The 18,004-nt window shown below is 41.9% G+C and overlaps 1 protein-coding gene across 4 annotated transcripts in view; it reads right to left on the reverse strand.

The window, feature by feature from the left end:
* The window catches only part of GTF3C2 (general transcription factor IIIC subunit 2), a 57,043-nt gene that overhangs the window by 33,016 nt on the left and 6,023 nt on the right, over positions 1 to 18,004 (reverse strand). For 2 of the 4 annotated variants that reach the window (XM_061625984.1, XM_061625985.1), the window contains exon 3: positions 8,614 to 8,992. In XM_061625984.1, the coding sequence (XP_061481968.1) occupies positions 8,614 to 8,992 (379 nt within the window). Of the gene's footprint in view, positions 1 to 8,613; positions 8,996 to 18,004 lie in introns of all 4 variants that reach the window. The other 2 variants (XM_061625983.1, XM_061625982.1) reach the window with 1 other exon arrangement.

The raw sequence follows: 18,004 nt of genomic DNA on the forward strand, positions 1-18,004 counted from the left end.
GAAGGGATTAGGGCGGTAGTAAACGCATCCTTAGCGGAGGGTGTAATGCCACTGGCCCTCAAGGAGGCAATTATAAAGCCTATCTTAAAGAAGTCCTCCTTGGATCCCCAAATTTTGAACAACTTTTGCCCAGTTTCGAATTTGCCATTTCTGGGCAAGATCATTGAGCGAGTGGTGGCTAACCAACTGTCAGCACACTTGGATGAAACGGATTATCTGGATCCATACCAATCGGGTTTCAGGACTGGACATGGAACTGAAACAGCCATGGTCGCTCTGGTGGATGATATGAGGAGGGCACTAGATAGGGGAGAATTCACCTTTCTTGTCCTCCTGGATCTTTCAACGGCTTTTGATACGGTCGACCACGGTATCCTGTTGGATCGCCTGGAAGGAATGGGAATAGGAGGCACTGTTTTACGGTGGTTCCGTTCCTTTCTCTCTGACAGGCATCAACAGGTAGCATTGGGCGATGAGGTTTCAGACCCTTGGCCTCTCACTTGTGGAGTGCCACAGGGTTCTATCCTCTCTCCCATGCTATTTAACATCTACGTGAAGCCGCTGGGATCCATCATCAGGAGATTTGGGCTGCGGTGTCAACAATATGCAGATGACACTCAGCTCTATCTCTCGTTTAAGTCCTCACCAGAGTTGGCTGTGGAGACCATGTCCAAGTGCCTGGAATCCGTGAGTGGATGGATGGGAAGGAACCAGAGCTTGGAAAAGTTACTTTTTTGAACTACAACTCCCATCAGCCCAATCCAGTGGCCATGCTGGCTGGGGCTGATGGGAGTTGTAGTTCAAAAAAGTAACTTTTCCAAGCTCTGGAAGGAACAGGCTGAAGCTAAATCCTGACAAGACTGAGGTGCTGCTTGTGGGAGACAGAGGAAGGTTGGGCCCTGTTGACCTGAGGCTTAACGGGGTACAATTACCCCTGAAGGACCAGGTCCGCAGCCTTGGGGTTGTTCTTGATTCCAGGCTGTCCATGGAGGCTCAGATTTCGGCAGTGAGCCGGGCAGCCTGGTACCAATTACACCTCATACGTAGGCTGCAACCCTACCTCCCTGTTCATCAGCTCCCACTGGTAGTACATGCCCTGGTCACCTCTCGATTAGACTACTGCAATGCGCTCTACGTGGGGTTACCCTTGAAAACGGTCCGGAAACTTCAACTGGTACAGAATGCTGCGGCTCGTTTACTTACAAACAGTCATCGCCGTGATCATATTATGCCAGTATTATTCAATCTACACTGGCTTCCAGTAGTTTTCCGGGCCCAATTCAAGGTGTTGGTGTTAACCTTTAAATCCCTATACGGTTTCGGCCCAGTTTATCTGAAGGAGCACCTCCAGCACCACCAATTATGCCGCCCGACAAGATCAGCCACACAGGGCCTTCTCTCAATCCCACCAACAACAGTAGCTAGGTTGGTGGGGACTAGAGAGAGGGCTTTTTCAGTGGCGGCCCCCACTCTCTGGAATTCCCTCCCGTTCGATCTTCGGCATGCCCCTTCCTGGATACTTTCCGCCGAGCCTTAAAAACTTGGCTGTTTGGACAGGCCTTTGGGACCGCCGGGGTGGGCTAATTTACATACTGAATGCCTGTTGTTATCTACTGCATATGTTGTTATTTTGTTATTGCTGAGTATATCATATTTTATTGTATTTACTGTATTTATTGTATTTTATTGGAATTTAATATGTACGTCGCCTAGAGTGGCTTCGGCCAGATAGGCGACCTAAAAATTAAATTTACATTTACATTAAATTTACATTTTTACAACTTTCATCAGCATTCGTTTTAAATCATTACTGGTTTCTGCTAAGAGTATGGTATCGTCTGTTATCTTAAATTATTGATATTTCTCCCTCCAATTTTCACATCTCCTTCATCTTCATCCAATCCTGCTTTCCTTATGATATGTTCTGCGTACAGATTAAACAAATAGGGTGATAAAATACACCCCTGTCTCACACCCTTTCCGATGGGGAACCAATCGGTTTCTCCATATTCTGTTCTTACAGTAGCCTCTTGTCTAGAGCATAGGTTGCGCATCAGGACAATCAGATGCTGTGGCACCCCCATTTCTTTTAAAGCATCCCATAGTTTTTCATGATCTACACAGTCAAAGTCTTTGCTGTAGTCTATAAAGCACAGGGTGATTTTCTTCTGAAATTCCTTGGTCCGTGCCATTATCCAACGTATGTTTGCGATATGATCTCTGGTGCCTCTTCCCTTTCTAAATCCAGCTTGGACGGCTGGCATTTCTCACTCCATATATGGGAAGAGCCTTTGTTGTAGAATCTTGAGCATTACTTTACTTGCATGGGATATTAAGGCAATAGTTCAATAATTACTGCATTCCCTGGGATCCCCTTTCTTTGGAAGTGGGATATATATTGAATGCTTCCAGTCTGTGGGCCATTGTTTAGTTTTCCATATTTCTTGACAAATTTTTGTCAAAATTGGGACAGATTCAGTCTCAGTAGCTTGTAGCAACTCTATCGCTATGCCATCTGTTCCTGATGATTTGTTTCTACCAAGTATTTTAAGAGCAGCTTTCACCTCACATTCTAAAATTTCTGGTTCTTCATCATACGGTTCCTCCATGAATGAATCTGTCGGCATCTCTTTTATAGAGTTCTTCAGTGTATTGCTTCCATCTTTCTTTTATTTCATCTCGGTCAGTCAGTGTGTTCCCCTGTTGATTGTTCAACATCCCTACTCGTGGTTTAAATTTCCCTTTCATTTCTCTAATCTTTTGGAATAGGGCTCTTGTTTTTCCCATTTTGTTGTCCTTTTTCTATTTCTATACAATAACCATTGTGATAGTTCTCTTTGGCCCTACCTACTAGTCGCTGTATTGTTGCATTTAGGGTTCTAACTGTGTTTCTGTCTCCTTTTGCTTTTGCTTTCCTTCTCTCTTTAACCATTTTAAGAGTTTCTTCAGTCATCCATTGAGGTCTTTCTCTCTTTTTAACAAGAGGTATCATCTTTTTGCATTCTTCCCTGATAATGTCCCTAGTTCTTCTGGTTCTCTGTCACCTAAGTTTAAAGCCTCAAACCTGTTCCTTATTTGATCTTTATATTCTTCTGGGATGTTATTTAAATTGTATTTTGGCATTATGAGTGCTTTATTGTTCTTCTTTAGCTTTACTCTGATTTTTGATAAGATCAGTTCATGATCTGTACCGCAGTCTGCTCCTGGTCTTGTTTTTGCAGCAAGTATGGAACTTCTCCATCTTCTGTTTCTAATTATATAATCAATTTGATTCCTATATTGACCATCTGGTGATGTTCACGTATAGTCTTTTTGGTTGCTCAAAAAATGTGTTGGCAAGAAACAAATCATTGGCTTCACAGAATTCAACAAGTCTTTCTCCTGCTTCATTTCTGTCTCCTAAGTCCCATTTTCCTACAATTCCTAGTTCTTCTCTGTTCCCTACTTTTGCATTCCAGTCCCCCATGATTATCATCATATCTTGTTTTGGTGTGTGATCAATTTCCTCCTGTGCTTCTGCGTAAAATCTCTCCAGTTCTTCTTCTTCTGCGTTTGATGTTGGAGCGTAGACTTGGATGGTTATGTTGATAGGTTTCCCGTTTAATATCATTGATATCACTCGCTCAGACCTTACGTTGTAGCCCCTAATTGCTTTTGCTATATCACTTCTCACTATTAAAGCAACCCTGTTTCTTCTTGATTTCTCATTTCCTGCATAAAATATTTTGTAGTTGCCTGATTGGAAATGTCCCATTCCCGTCCATTTTAATTCACTCACACCAAGTATTGTAATGTTGATACGCTCCATGACTTGCTTGACAATTTCTAACTTTCCCTGGGTCATGCTTCTCACATTCCATGTTCTTATTGTGTGCGTTGTACAACTCCGGACTCTCCTTTTGCATCAGTGCGCATCAGGCTCTGGGCTTCCTTTCGGCTTTGACCCAGCTGTGTCATTAATCACAGAGCTACCTGTACTTGTCCTTTGTTCTTCCCCAGTAGCTTGGTGAGTGCCTTCCGACCTGGGGGTCTCATCTTCCAGCACTATCTCGTGTTGCATTTTGGATACTCTGTTCATAGGGTTTTCGTGGTAAGAGATATTCAGAGGTGGTTTACCATTGCCTCCCTCAGAGGAAGCTTCAAAAGACTAGGTAGTACTTAGAAAGGAAGCCAGGCCATATATCACCCGGTCTTTGATCATTCATTTCATCACTGACGATCACTTGTGGCCGAGTAAGATTGTCTTCCAGGGTAAGGTCTTTAATGGTGGGCCCGTAAGTGACTGTGGAGGCCAATTCTGGATCCATACAGCCTCCCACGGTGAGGACATAGGTTTCCAGATGGAAGATGGTCACGATGAGGATTTGCTTGACATGCCTTCCACTTAGCTCATTTGTCCCATTCGCCCTGTACTCGTGCTTCTTCAAAGTCCATAGCACCTTTGATAATGGCCGACCTCCAATTGGGACGCTCATGGGCCAAAGCTTCCCAGTTCTCGATGCTTATGTTACATTTTTTTAGATTAGCTTTGAGAACATCTTTAAACCTCTTTCGCTGTCCACCAATATTCCGTTTTCCATTCTTAAGTTGGGAGTAAAGTAGCTGCTTTGGAAGACAGTGATCAGGCATTTGAACAACACGGCCAGTCCAGCGAAGTTAATGTTGGAGGATCATTGTTTCAACACTGGTGGTCTTTGCTTCTTCCAATACGCTAACATTAGTCCGCCTATCTTCCCAAGTAATTTGCAGAATTTTCCGGAGGCAGCGTTGGTGGAATCTTTCAAGAAGTTGGGAGTGGCGTTTATAGATGGACCATGTTTCACAGGCATACAGTAAGGTCGGTAATACAATGGCTTTGTAAATAAGCATTTTGGTCTCCCTGCGAATATCCCGATCCTCGAACACTCTACGCTTCATTCGGGAGAATGCAGCACTCGCAGAGCTCAGACGATGCTGAATTTCAGCGTCGATGTCAGCTTTTACAGAGAGATGGCTGCCAAGATAAGAAAAGTGATTGATATTCTCCAGCTTCGCACCATTCAGCTGGATTGATGGTGCTACAGAGGGATTGGTTCGCACTTGCTGACGAAGCACTTTGGTTTTTTGGATGTTAAGTGGGAGGCCAAGCTTTTCATATGCTTCTGCAAAGACATTTAGGATAGTTTGAAGATCTTCCTCTGAATGTACAGAGACTACATTATCATTGGCATATTGAAGTTCTATGACAGAGGTTGTAATTACCTTACTTTTTGCTTCAAGCCTACTGAGATTAAAAAGCTTTCCATCTGTTCGATATGTGATTTGCACACCAGTGGGAAGTTTCCTCTCAACAAGGTGTAGAATCATGGCAATGAAAGTAGCAAATAAGGTCGGAGCAATGTATACTAATGCCTAGACCCTAGAGCATGGGAAACAAGCAGGACGAGCTTGAACTCTTAATACAGGAGGGTAATTACAACTTGATAGGTATAACTGAAACTTGGTGGGATGACTCCCATGACTGGAATACAGCAATTGAAGCATATAACTTATTCAAAAAGAACAGAAGGAACAGAAAGGGAGGTGGAGTCTCACTATATATTAAAAATATATATCCTTGCATAGGAATACAGGAGGATGAGCTTGGTAACCCCAACAAGAGTATCTGCATGAAAATTAATGGGGCAAGGAATAAAAGGAACATGGTAGTTGGAGTCTACTACTGACCACCTAATCAAGAAGACGAGCATGAAATTTTTGCAAAGCAAATTGCCAATGTTTTGAGGAGGCATGATGTAGTAATACTGGGGGACTTCAATTACCCCGATATCTGTTGGGAGGCAAATTCTGCCAAACACGGCCCTCCAAGAAATTCCTGACTTGTGTTGGAGATAACTTTCTCCTACACAAAGTGGAGGAAGCAGCTAGAGGATCAACTATCCTTGATTTGATTCTAACCAACAGAGATGACTTGGTGGATGAAGTGGCAGTTATGGGAACTCTGGGGGAAAGAGACCACACTATACCTGAGTTCTTGATTTTAAAGGAAGCAAAACTGAGAGTAGCCATATGAGTATGCTGAACTCCAGGGAAGCCAATTTTAATAAACCGGATAACTGGAGGAGGGCTAATGTTGCCCCTATCTTTAAAAAAGGCAAAAAGGAGGAGCCTGGGAACTACAGACCAGTCAGTCTGACATCGATCCCTGGGAAAATTCTGGACATTATAAAGCGGTCAATCTGTAAGCATCTTGAAAACAATGCAGTGATTACTAGAAGCAGACATGGATTTATCCAGAACAAATTCTGCCAGACTAATCTTATCTCATTTTTAGACTGGGTAACCTCCCTGGTAGGCTGTGGAAATATTGTGGACATAATATATCTCGACTTCAGCAAAGCTTTGACATAGCGCCACATGATATTTTGATTAGCAAGTTAGCTAAATGTGGGCTGGATGGAACAAGAATCAGGTGGATCCACAGTCGGCTACGGAATCGTACTCAAAGAGTGCTTATCAATGGTTCCTTCTTAAACTGTGGGGAATTAACGAGTGGGGTACTGCAGGGTTCAGTGCAAATTTCTACACCTAGGAATACAAACCAAATGTACAGTTAAGATAAGGGATTCTTGGCTCAGCAATACTACATGCAACAAGGATCTTGAGATTGTTTTTGATCACAAGGTGAATATGAGCCAACAGTGTAATGTGGCTGCAAAAAAGGCAAATGCTGTTTTAGGTTGCATTAACAGAAGCATAGTTTCCAAATCATGTGAAGTATTAGTTCGCCTCTATTTGGCACTGGTTAGGCCTCATCCTGAGTACTGTTTACAGTTCTGGACTCTGTACTTTAAGAATGATAACAGAGAGACTAGAACAGGGTCAGAGGAGGGCAATAAGGATGATCAGGGGACTGGAAACAAAGCCCTATGAGGAGAGACTGAAAGAACTGGGCATGTTTAGCCTTGAAAAGACTGAGTGGAGATATGATAGCACGCTTCAAGTACTTGAAAGGTTGCCACACAGAGGAGGGCCAGCATCTCCTCTCAGTCATACCAGAGTGCAGGACACAGAATAATGGGCTTAAGTTGTAGGAAGCCAGATTTTGCCCGAACATCAGAAAAAACATCCTAGCTGTGGTATGACAATAGGACCAATTACCTAGGGAGGTGCTGGGCTCTCCAACCCTAGAGGCATTCAAGAGACAATTGGACAGCCATCTGTCAGATATGCTTTAATTTGGATTCCTGCATTGAGCAGGAGATTGAATTCAATGGCCTTATATGCCCCTTCCAACTCTACTATTCTATGGTTCTGCTCAGCAAGGCTCACTCTTCTACATCCTTGGTTATTTTATTATCTTTAACAATACTTTCTACCAGTTTTCTTGGAAAAGATGTTAAATTAACTGGCCTGCAATTTCCAAGATCCTCCCCGGATCCCTTTTTAAAAACCAGCATTACATTAGCCACTTTCCAGTCCTCAGGGATGGAGGCAGATGTGAGGGACAAATTACATATTTTTCTTGGAAGATCAGAAATCTCACATTTGTGTTCTTTGAAATGCCATCCACATCTGTTGTTTTTAGTTTGTCTATTAAGCCTGGATCCGCTGTATATCCTCTACTGTGAAGACAGAATTAATTAATTAAAAGTCCTGCTTGTCTACTTCCCTTTGGGACATCTGTGTGGCCACCGTGAGAACAGGATGATTGATTAGATGGGCCACTGGCTTGATCCAGCTGCAGGGCTCTTCTGATGTTCTTAAAAGCAATTCACACAATTAATTGATTAAGATTTCTTTAATCTTTTCTAGCAGGCATTTGCCCTCTGCTTCCTGCTACTTAACAAATTCCTGGTCCTTGGGGGACTCCACTTTCTACAGCCCTCCATTGGGAGAACTGTCCTTTTGTTCCCACTCTCTTTCTCCTTCCTAGCCAGTTCCTGGTCTGCAAGAGGGCCTCTCCTCTTATTCCATGGCTGCTAAGCTTACTCAGCAGTCCTTGGTGAGGTACCTTGTTGAAAGCTTTTTGGAAGTCTAAGTACACTTGTCCACTGGATCACGTTAATATGCTTGTTGATAAGTCTCAAAAGAACTCTTATAATTTAGTGAGACAGGACTGATCCTTGCTGGTTCTGCTTCAGCAAGGCTTGTTCTTCTATATGGTTGGTTAGTTTATCTTTAACTATACTTCCTTCTGGTGTTCTTAAAAGTCATTCACACAATCAATTGACTAGGATTTCTGTACTCTTTTCCAGCAGGCTTTTGCTTTATGAATTTCTTTTTGACTACTGTTCTCTGCACTAATTTTGACTTTTACTTGCACCATCAGTATGCTGGTTTTAGAAAGACAGGACAGTCATGTAAATAAACAAAAAAATAGATGACGGCTTCCCCGTTCCCCGCAGAAGAAGCCCCAGCAGAAAATGGCCTCCCCTTGGCCTGAGGTCCACAAGGCCTCTGTGTGTGTGTTTCTTGAGTCTTCCCTGAGGCCAGCGTGGGGATTGCTCCTGTTTCCTTTAACTACCTTTAAGAAGACCGGACTTGCTCTTTCTCATCTCTCCCAGCTCCTGCTCAGCTGCCCAAACAAGAACCAGCAGGCCCCCGCCCCTCTCCCCAGATCCCCTCGCTTACACTTTTGCTGCTCGGCGCTTTGGGCGCCCACCAGGTGTGCTGGTCTCCAGGCAGTCCAGGCTCCCATCGGGCAGCGACTTCTGCTGGCCCAGAGGTTCAGGCGACTGGCACTCCAGCCCCTGCGAGAGCTTCATCAGGAGTAGCTCTGCCTTGGACTTGCGCCCCCGCTTCTTGGGCACCTTCGCAGGCAGGGGCGGGCCATTCTCCGAAGGCCCAGGGTCCTCAGCTGCTCCCCTGGGCTCCTTGCGGGCGGGGCCTCTGCGGACAGCAGCTTTCTTCCGGGGCTTCCGCCCACACGGACGCTTCCGGGCAGGTGGGACTGCTGCTGGGCCCTCTTCAGGATGAACCAAGGCGGGGTCTGGGGAAGGGCAGAGTTCGTCTGCTTAGAAAAAGAAGCAGGGACCAGGTTAGGCAAGCAGTCCACGTGAGCCTAGAGGCCAATGGGGCCAGGCTCCCAACTTCGCTGTCCTCCCCACTTTCAGCCTGAACTGCCCAGGCTTGAGGACAAGGATGGGGAACCTTTGTTACGTTGAGGGCCACATTCTGAGATGGAGGAGGAATCTCTCAAGGGATGCACATGGGGGTATTCTTTTTCTCTGGGGGCAAGGGCTGTTTTGTCAGGACTGCACCACGTAGGGAGAGAAGAGTTAACCCTCCATGTGTACTGCAACCCTGACAAAAATCCCTTCCCAGTGTAGTAACAAGGATTTAAAAAAAAACCCACCCACCTATTCATGCCAACGGGAGCCTCTTTTCTAAGCAAGACCGCTGCACCAGTGCAGGCAAAACATGTTGGGCCGGTATGGGGAGGAGCAGCATGAGTGAACCAAGCAGCTGCATCCAGCTCACCCCAGACTTCAGTGCGTTCCTCAGCTACCCTCCTAATGCTGTAGCTACAAGATATTCAAATCCTCTGAAGAACCTGATGGACCTCAGTTCTGCCAAACCTTCTCTCCAGAGATTTCAGCTGCTGCGATGGTGCTACACCTGCTCCTCCCCTGAAGAGCCTGCAGGCATCATCACCACAACCTAAGAGAAAAGGCAGCACCTGTCCTTCCATAGAATCATAGAATAGTAGAGTTAGAAAGGGCCTATAAGGCCATCCAGTCCAACCCCCTGCTCAATGCAGGAATCCAAATCAAAGCATTCCTGACAGGTGGCTGTCCAGCTGCCTCTTGAATGCCTCCAGTGTCAAGAGAGCCCACTACCTCTCTAGGTAATGGTTCCATTGTCATATGGCTCTAACAGTTAGGAAGTTTTTCTTGATGTTATGTTTCACAAGCAAGCCATCACTCTGTGCTTGAACCTCTTCTTCTGCACAAGATTCTTTCCTTTAATTCCCCTGCAAGGAAGGATGCAAGGAGACCCGCTCAATTTCAAGTTGCTTGCACAAGGTGCCTATGCCAAATTTTGCAACAATCTCCTGTCCCATATCTTGTGACACTCAGAAGAGGTTTTCCAGGGGGCTCAAGGGAAGGGAAAGACCCTTCTGCCTGTAGTTCTCAGGATCCAAGTCACTGTCATTCTGGGAAAGGCTTCACAGCCAGGGAGTGTTGGCTTTCACGGAGCCAGCAGTTGGCCTCACAAAGTGGGAGGAAAGAGTTAAGAAAACCCTAGGCAGAGCAAGGGAGATAACGCGGCTCAGGTTGCTGCAATCAAGCAGCTGCAGCCACTAACGAGCTCAAGGTCCATAAAACCAGCAGGGGAAAATGTGTGAAGTGTGGGGGAAATTTGGAAGGAGTTATCTGTGAGCAGAGGCTATTGAAACTGTTGCTGTCGGGGACTGTTGCTGCCGTGTATGCTGTATGCTGTATGCTGAACGCACCAGTAAAGTATTCTTTGCACTTAGACTGCTGTTTATTATTGCTACTACCCTGTGTCTTGCACTACCACGAAAACTTCCGCCAACAACGGGTTATGGGCCCAGGCTGTGGTTTGTGAACGCACAGTGGTGAAAGTAAAGCAAGTGCAGTGTGCAAGAACGAAAGCAGTGAGAGGCAATGATGTCGTCGTATGCATCATTGATGCCCCTGGAGAGGCTCAACGACTCCAATTATGCCAACTGGAAGGTCCGGATGGAGATGTACTTACACAGAGAGAGAGTGTGGTGTGTCATTGACAGGCTTCCCCCCACGGATCCACCCTCTGCTGAATGGCTTCGTATGGATGAGAAAGCCAAGGCCTGCGTAATCTTAGGACTACAGGACAGCCAGCTGCTCCACGTAAGAAATCAACAAACTGCAAAAGATGTTTGGCAAACCCTGAAGGACGTACATGTAAAGAAGACAGCGGGGAGCAAGATACGAATTGCTAGAAAGCTGTTTCAACTGCGTCACAAAGAAGGGGTTCCTAAAGTTTCTATTGTAAATCAAATTAAAATGTTACAGAATCAAGTATCAATGCTGACAGTTAGAGAAATTGAAAGGAAACTAAATGTTGCTAAACAAAGGACTTTTGAATTTGCAAATAAACCGGGGAAATGGTTAGCATATAAATTAAGAAAAGAACGTCAAAAAAATATTATTTTAAAGATACAAGAAGGAGATGAGATGCTGACAGATAATGTAAAAATCAAAAAGATTTTTCATCAATATTATTCAACATTGTACAAGTGTCAGGAAATCCCATCTGAAAAAATAGAAGAGTATATATCTAAACAGAATTTGCCTAAAATTACAGACTTTCAGAGACAAGCTATTAATGGCCCTATCACGTCAAGAGAGATATCTGAAGCTATAAACAAAATTAAATCAGGAAAGGCGCCAGGACCAGATGGGTTATCTGCAGTGTACTATAAATGTTTAGAGGAAGAACTCTTGCTACCTTTACAGTATACAATGAATTCTATTTTGCAAGAGGGAAAGATACCGGATAGTTGGAAAAATGCTAACATAACATTAATACCTAAAGAGGAGCAAGATTTAACTAAAACAAAAAATTATCGGCCGATATCTCTATTGAATAATGACTATAAAATTTTTACAATGATTTTGGCAGAAAGAATGAAAATAATATTGCAACAATTTATCCAGGAAGATCAATCGGGGTTTTTACCTAAAAGACAATTACGTGACAACGTCAGGAATGTCTTGAATGTGTTGGAATATTTAGAACAACGAAATGATAAACAAGCAGCTTTGATTTTCTTAGATGCTGAGAAAGCATTTGATAATTTGAATTGGAAATTTATGTTTCAGGTTTTGGAGCAAATGGATTTTGGAGACAATTTTATAAAATGGATTGGATCGATTTATACATCTCAGAAGGCTCAGATAATTGTTAATGGAGATTTAATGGATTCATGTGAAATACAAAAGGGTACAAGACAGGGATGTCCATTATCTCCTGTTCTATTTATTCTGGTCTTAGAAGTGCTGCTTAGAGATATAAGGCAAGATAAAAGGATTTCGGGATTAAAGATAAAAAAAGAATATAAACTGAGAGCATTTGCTGATGATTTGATAATTGTATTAGAAAACCCTTTGGAAGGAATTAATGTATTGATGGACAAATTAAAAGAATTTGGACCGTTAGCAGGATTTAAGATCAACAATCAAAAAACAAAGATGTTGGTGAAAAATTTAACTTTAAGGGAACAGAAAGAGTTAATGGACAAGACAGATTTTACAATAGAGAAAAAGTTGAAATATTTAGGTATCATTATGACAAATAAAAATTCAAAGTTGTTTCATAATAATTATGAAAAATTATGGACAAAGATTAAGAAAGATCTGTTAAGATGGGATAAACTACAATTGTCATTAATGGGTAGAATATCTGTGATAAAAATGAATGTATTACCAAGAATGATGTTTTTGTTTCAAACAATACCTGTAATATCCTCTGATTTACCTTTTAAACAATGGCAAAAAGATATTTCTAAATTTGTATGGCAAGGAAAAAAACCAAGAGTTAAATTTAAATTACTACAAGACGCCAAAGAAAGAGGAGGACTGGGATTACCAAATCTGAGACTTTATTTTGCTGCCTGCTGTTTAGTCTGGATAAAGGAATGGTTATTATTGAGGAATAAAAGACTATTGGATTTGGATGGCAAGAAAATATTTGGGATAGAGGAAATTCCCATCAGACTCTTATTATATGACTATGGCTATGACAGCAAGATTATTATGGAATACTGATAATGGAAGATTGGACACTGAAATTACTGGACTTAACAGGACTATTGAAGATGGAAGATGGAATTAATATGGATAATGGAATAATGGCTATTGAAATTATTGGACCTAACAGATTTTGATGAGATGGATTAATCAATATGTTTATTTGGACTATGGTTATGACAATAAGATTATTATTATTATTAACGAGATGGATTAATCGACATGTTTATTTGGAGAAAAATTGATAGATATATTTCTTAAAGAATTGAAACCTCTCTTTGACTTTTTGTGGAAAGAATAAAGTAATGTTTATGAGATTTGATGATCAATTAAGATAACTACTGGAGGAAAGTGATTTTATAATATAATTTAAGAGACAGGATTGTTATATATTGTAGACCTATAACTGATTTGATCTGCGACAAATGGGAAGTCAACATTTTATTTTTTCGTTTAATCATTTTTGTTTTGTTTTGTTTTTTGTCTTTGAATGTTTTATGATTTTGTTTTGTATGTTTTATGAAAATTTGAATAAAAATTATTGTAAAAAAAAAAGAAAGATATAAAATGGACAAGAAAATGTATGGGTTTGAAATAAGTAAATCTGATTTTGAAATAGGTTTGTGTACAAATGATGAAAATATAATTGCGAAAATGTATAAACTCTTGCTGAAAATGGATATGGAAGAAGAACAAGTAAAAGAGTGTATGGTAAAGTGGGCAAAAAAATTTGGTTATAACATACAAATGGATCAATGGGAAAATATGTGGAAAAAAGGCTTGAGATTTACATTATGCTATAATCTTAAAGGAAATTTCTATAAAATGATGTATCGTTGGTACATGACTCCAGAAAAGTTGTCAAAAATGTATAGTAATGTTTCTAATGTTTGTTGGAAATGTAAACAACAAGAAGGATCATTTTATCATATGTGGTGGCTGTGTAAGAAGGCAAAATCATTTTGGGCACAGATAGGTAGGAAGATGCAAAAAATTCTAAAGATAAATATTCAGTCAAAACCAGAATTTTTTTTATTGGGTTTTATGGATAAACAAATAGAAAAGAAATATGGAAGAATAATATTATATATGATTACGGCAGCAAGATTATTATATGCACAAAAGTGGAAAATGGAATCAACACCAACAACGGAAGACTGGCTATTGAAATTAATGGACTTAGTAGAGATGGATAAATTGACATGTTTACTTAGAGAAAAATCGACAGACACATTTCTTAAGGAATGGAAGCCTCTCTTAGACTTTTTGTTGAAAGATCAAAATAAAATGATGATATTGGGATTTGATGATTAACTAAGATAGCCTATGGAGAAAAGTGATCCTGTATGTATATATTAAGGGACAGGTTTGATATATATTATATACTTATAGCTGATCTGCGACAAATCGGAAGTCAACTATTTTATTTTATTTTTCTTTTGTTGTATTGTTATGTTTTTGTTGTTTGACTTTGTTTTGTTTGTCTTTTGAAAAATTTGAATAAAAATTATTAAAAAACAAAAACAAAGAAGGAGTTCCAATGCCTGAACATTTACAAACTGTAAGCAGCCTGTTTTCGGAGCTGCAGGAGAGAGACATGACATATTCTCCTCAGCAACAGGTGTACTTAATCAATGTTGGACGACACATGGAATGTGTTGGTCTGCGCTTTAGAGACACTTGATGAAAATAATCTTACTCTAGAGTATGTGAAAGGAAAACTCCTGGAGGAATGGGAACGCAGAAGAGAACAGACACCAACCCACAGCTATCCAGAGCCAAGAGAAGCAAGAGGGAAAGCGCCTGCTGTGAGACTATGCTACACATGCGGCTCAGATCAACATCTAAGAAAACACTGCACAAAGAGGAAGAACAAACAGCCAAAGGAACTCTACCAAGTGCGTGTAGTAAGAGCAGGAAAGGAATCCAACCAAGGTGAAGAAGAAACGTTATGGGCAATAGACTCTGGGGCGAGCCATTGTATTGCGACACGTAAGACTCTCTTTCAAACATTAACCCCTGCATGTGAAAGCATCACCTTGGCAGATGGAAAAACCATAGAGGTAAAAGGAAGGGGCACATTGTATATGTCTTATCTCAATACTCTATTAACAAACGTTTTATTCGTGCCTCAGCTTGAATCAAATATACTGTCTGTTATGAGGTTAAACAAAATGGGCTATGATGTAAACTTTTCAAAAGGGGTGTGTGAGATAACGAAATGTGGGAAACTTGCTGCTCGAGGCACTATAAGAAATTCCCTATATGTAATTGCAAAAACCCCAGAAAGAAATGCAAATGTAATAACAAACAAACCACCCCATAATGAATGCATTCATATATATCATAGAAAACTGGGGCATGCTTGTTATGCAACCTTAGCAGAAACGCCCAAGCACAGCTTAGATGTAAAATACAAGAGCTGTGAGAATTATGTGGATTGTAACATCTGTAGGGAACATAAATCAATTGCAGCGCCCATTGAGAAAACAAGTAACATAAAATTGTCAAAGGGGTTTGAGCTACTCCACATGGATTTGGCCGGTCCGTTCCGGAAATCCAAAGGCGGAGCCAGGTTTTACCTAATACTGGTTGATGCCTATACAATATATGGCTTTGTATATTTGTTAAAACACAAAGCAGAAGCTGCTGCGAAAATTAAAAGCTTTATCAAATGGGTTGAGAATAAGTTTGATAAAAAAGTGGCTCAAATGTACTCAGACCGTGGAGGTGAATTCTTGTCACAAGGGCTGCAAAACTTCTTAAAAGAAAAAGGGATAAAACATTCCCTGACAGCTCCTTTTTCACCATCCCAGAACGGTTTGGCGGAATGCCGAAATCGATACTTACAAGAAATGTCACGTGCAATGCTTAATGACTCTGGATTACCCTCAGTGTTTTGGGCTGAAAGCCTAATGTATGCAAACTATGTTCAAAACAGGCTTTATACAAAGGCAGTCAATTGCAGTCCATACGAAATGTTATATGGATGTAAACCAAAGCTAAACCACATTTGAACATTTGGCACAACCTGTTGGGCTAACAAACCAAAAGCCCAAAGAAAGGGTAAATTAGCTGCAAGAGCACTGAAGGGGAACCTAATAGCCTATGAAAGCGGAGCGTACAGAGTGTGGGTGCCTAGTAAGCAAAGGGTTATTGTCAGTAGGAGTGTTTATGCAAACGATAAAGCATGGGGAGACACAGAGCACTCAGACATGATAGATCTAGGAAGCACAGCTTCACAAGACAGCGCAGTAAAACCTCAAGTGCTCAGTGAAGTAGAAAAAGAAAGCAAACCTGCCATAATTAAACAGGAATGTGCAGAAGCTGACTCGGCTGATAACAGAGAACCGACAAGCAGCACAGAGGCCAGAGCAGAACAGAGTAGAGCAGAGCAACAGGAACAAAGCCCAGAGCCAGGAATAGGACCATACCGGTCACAACGGGCTAATCTGGGGAAACCACCGGATCGCTTTACAGTATCCGTAGTAACAGGAAATGGGCAGCAGATAGAGCCCAAAACCTATGAAGAAATGCAAACATTACCCAGCACAGAAAAAGGAAAATGGTTTGCAGCCATGCAAGAAGAAATGGCTGCTATGCAGAAACAGCGCACTTAAGAACATAAGAACATAAGAACATAAGAAGAGCCTGCTGGATCAGGCCAGTGGCCCATCTAGTCCAGCATCCTGTTCTCACAGTGGTCAACCAGGTGCCTGGGGGAAGCCCGCAAGCAGGACCCGAGGGCAAGAACACTCTCCCCTCCTGAGGCTTCCGGCAACTGGTTTTCAGAAGCATGCTGCCTCTGACTAGGGTGCCAGAGCACAGCCATCATGGCTAGTAGCCATTGATAGCCCTGTCCTCCATGAATTGGTCTAATCTTCTTTTAAAGCCATCCAAGCTGGTGGCCATTACTGCATCTTGTGGGAGCAAATTCCATAGTTTAACTATGCGCTGAGTAAAGAAGTACTTCCTTTTGTCTGTCCTGAATCTTCCAACATTCAGCTTCTTTGAATGTCCACGAGTTCTAGTATTATGAGAGGGAGAAGAACTTTTCTCTATCCACTTTCTCCATGCCATGCATAATTTTATACACTTCTATCATGTCTCCTCTGACCCACCTTTTCTCTAAACAAAAAAGCCCCAAATGCTGCAACCTTTCCTCGTAAGGGACTCGCTCCATCCCCTTGATCATTCTGGTTGCCCTCTTCTGAACCTTTTCCAACTCTATAATATCCTTTCTGAGATGAGGCGACCAGAACTGTACACAGTATTCCAAATGCGGCCGCACCATAGATTTATACAACGGCATGATGATATCGGCTGTTTCATTTTCAATACCTTTCCTAATTATTGCTAGCATGGAATTTGCCTTTTTCACAGCTGCTGCACACTGGGTCGACATTTTCATCGTGCTGTCCACTACAACCCCAAGGTCTCTCTCCTGGTCGGTCACCGCCAGTTCAGACCCCATGAGCGTATATGTGAAATTAAGATTTTTTGCTCCAATATGCATAATTTTACACTTGTTTATATTGAATTGCATTTGCCATTTTTCCGCCCATTCACTCAGTTTGGAGAGGTCTTTTTGGAGCTCTTCGCAATCCCTTTTTGTTTTAACAACCCTGAACAATTTAGTGTCGTCAGCAAACTTGGCCACTTCACTGCTCACTCCTAATTCTAGGTCATTAATGAACAAGTTGAAAAGTACAGGTCCCAATACCGATCCTTGAGGGACACCACTTTCTACAGCCCTCCATTGGGAGAACTGTCCGTTTATTCCTACTCTCTGCTTTCTGCTTCTTAACCAATTCCTTATCCACAAGAGGACCTCTCCTCTTATTCCATGACTGCTAAGCTTCCTCAGAAGCCTTTGGTGAGGTACCTTGTCAAACGCTTGTTGAAAGTCTAAGTACACTATGTCCACTGGATCACCTCTATCTATATGCTGGTTGACACTCTCAAAGAATTCTAATAGGTTACTGAGACAGGACTTTCCCTTGCAGAAGCCATGCTGGCTCTGCTTCAGCAAGGCTTGTTCTTCTATGTGCTTGGTTAATCTAGCTTTAATAATACTTTCTACCAGTTTTCCAGGGACAGAAGTTAAGCTAACTGGCCTGTAATTTCCGGGATCCCCTCTGGATCCCTTTTTGAATATTGGCGTTACATTTGCCACTTTCCAGTCCTCAGGCACGGAGGAGGACCCAAGGGACAAGTTACATATTTTAGTTAGCAGATCAGCAATTTCACCTTTGAGTTCTTTGAGA

The sequence above is a fragment of the Rhineura floridana genome, chromosome 4, assembly GCF_030035675.1.
Source record: "Rhineura floridana isolate rRhiFlo1 chromosome 4, rRhiFlo1.hap2, whole genome shotgun sequence".
Taxonomy (NCBI): Eukaryota; Metazoa; Chordata; class Lepidosauria; order Squamata; family Rhineuridae; genus Rhineura; species Rhineura floridana.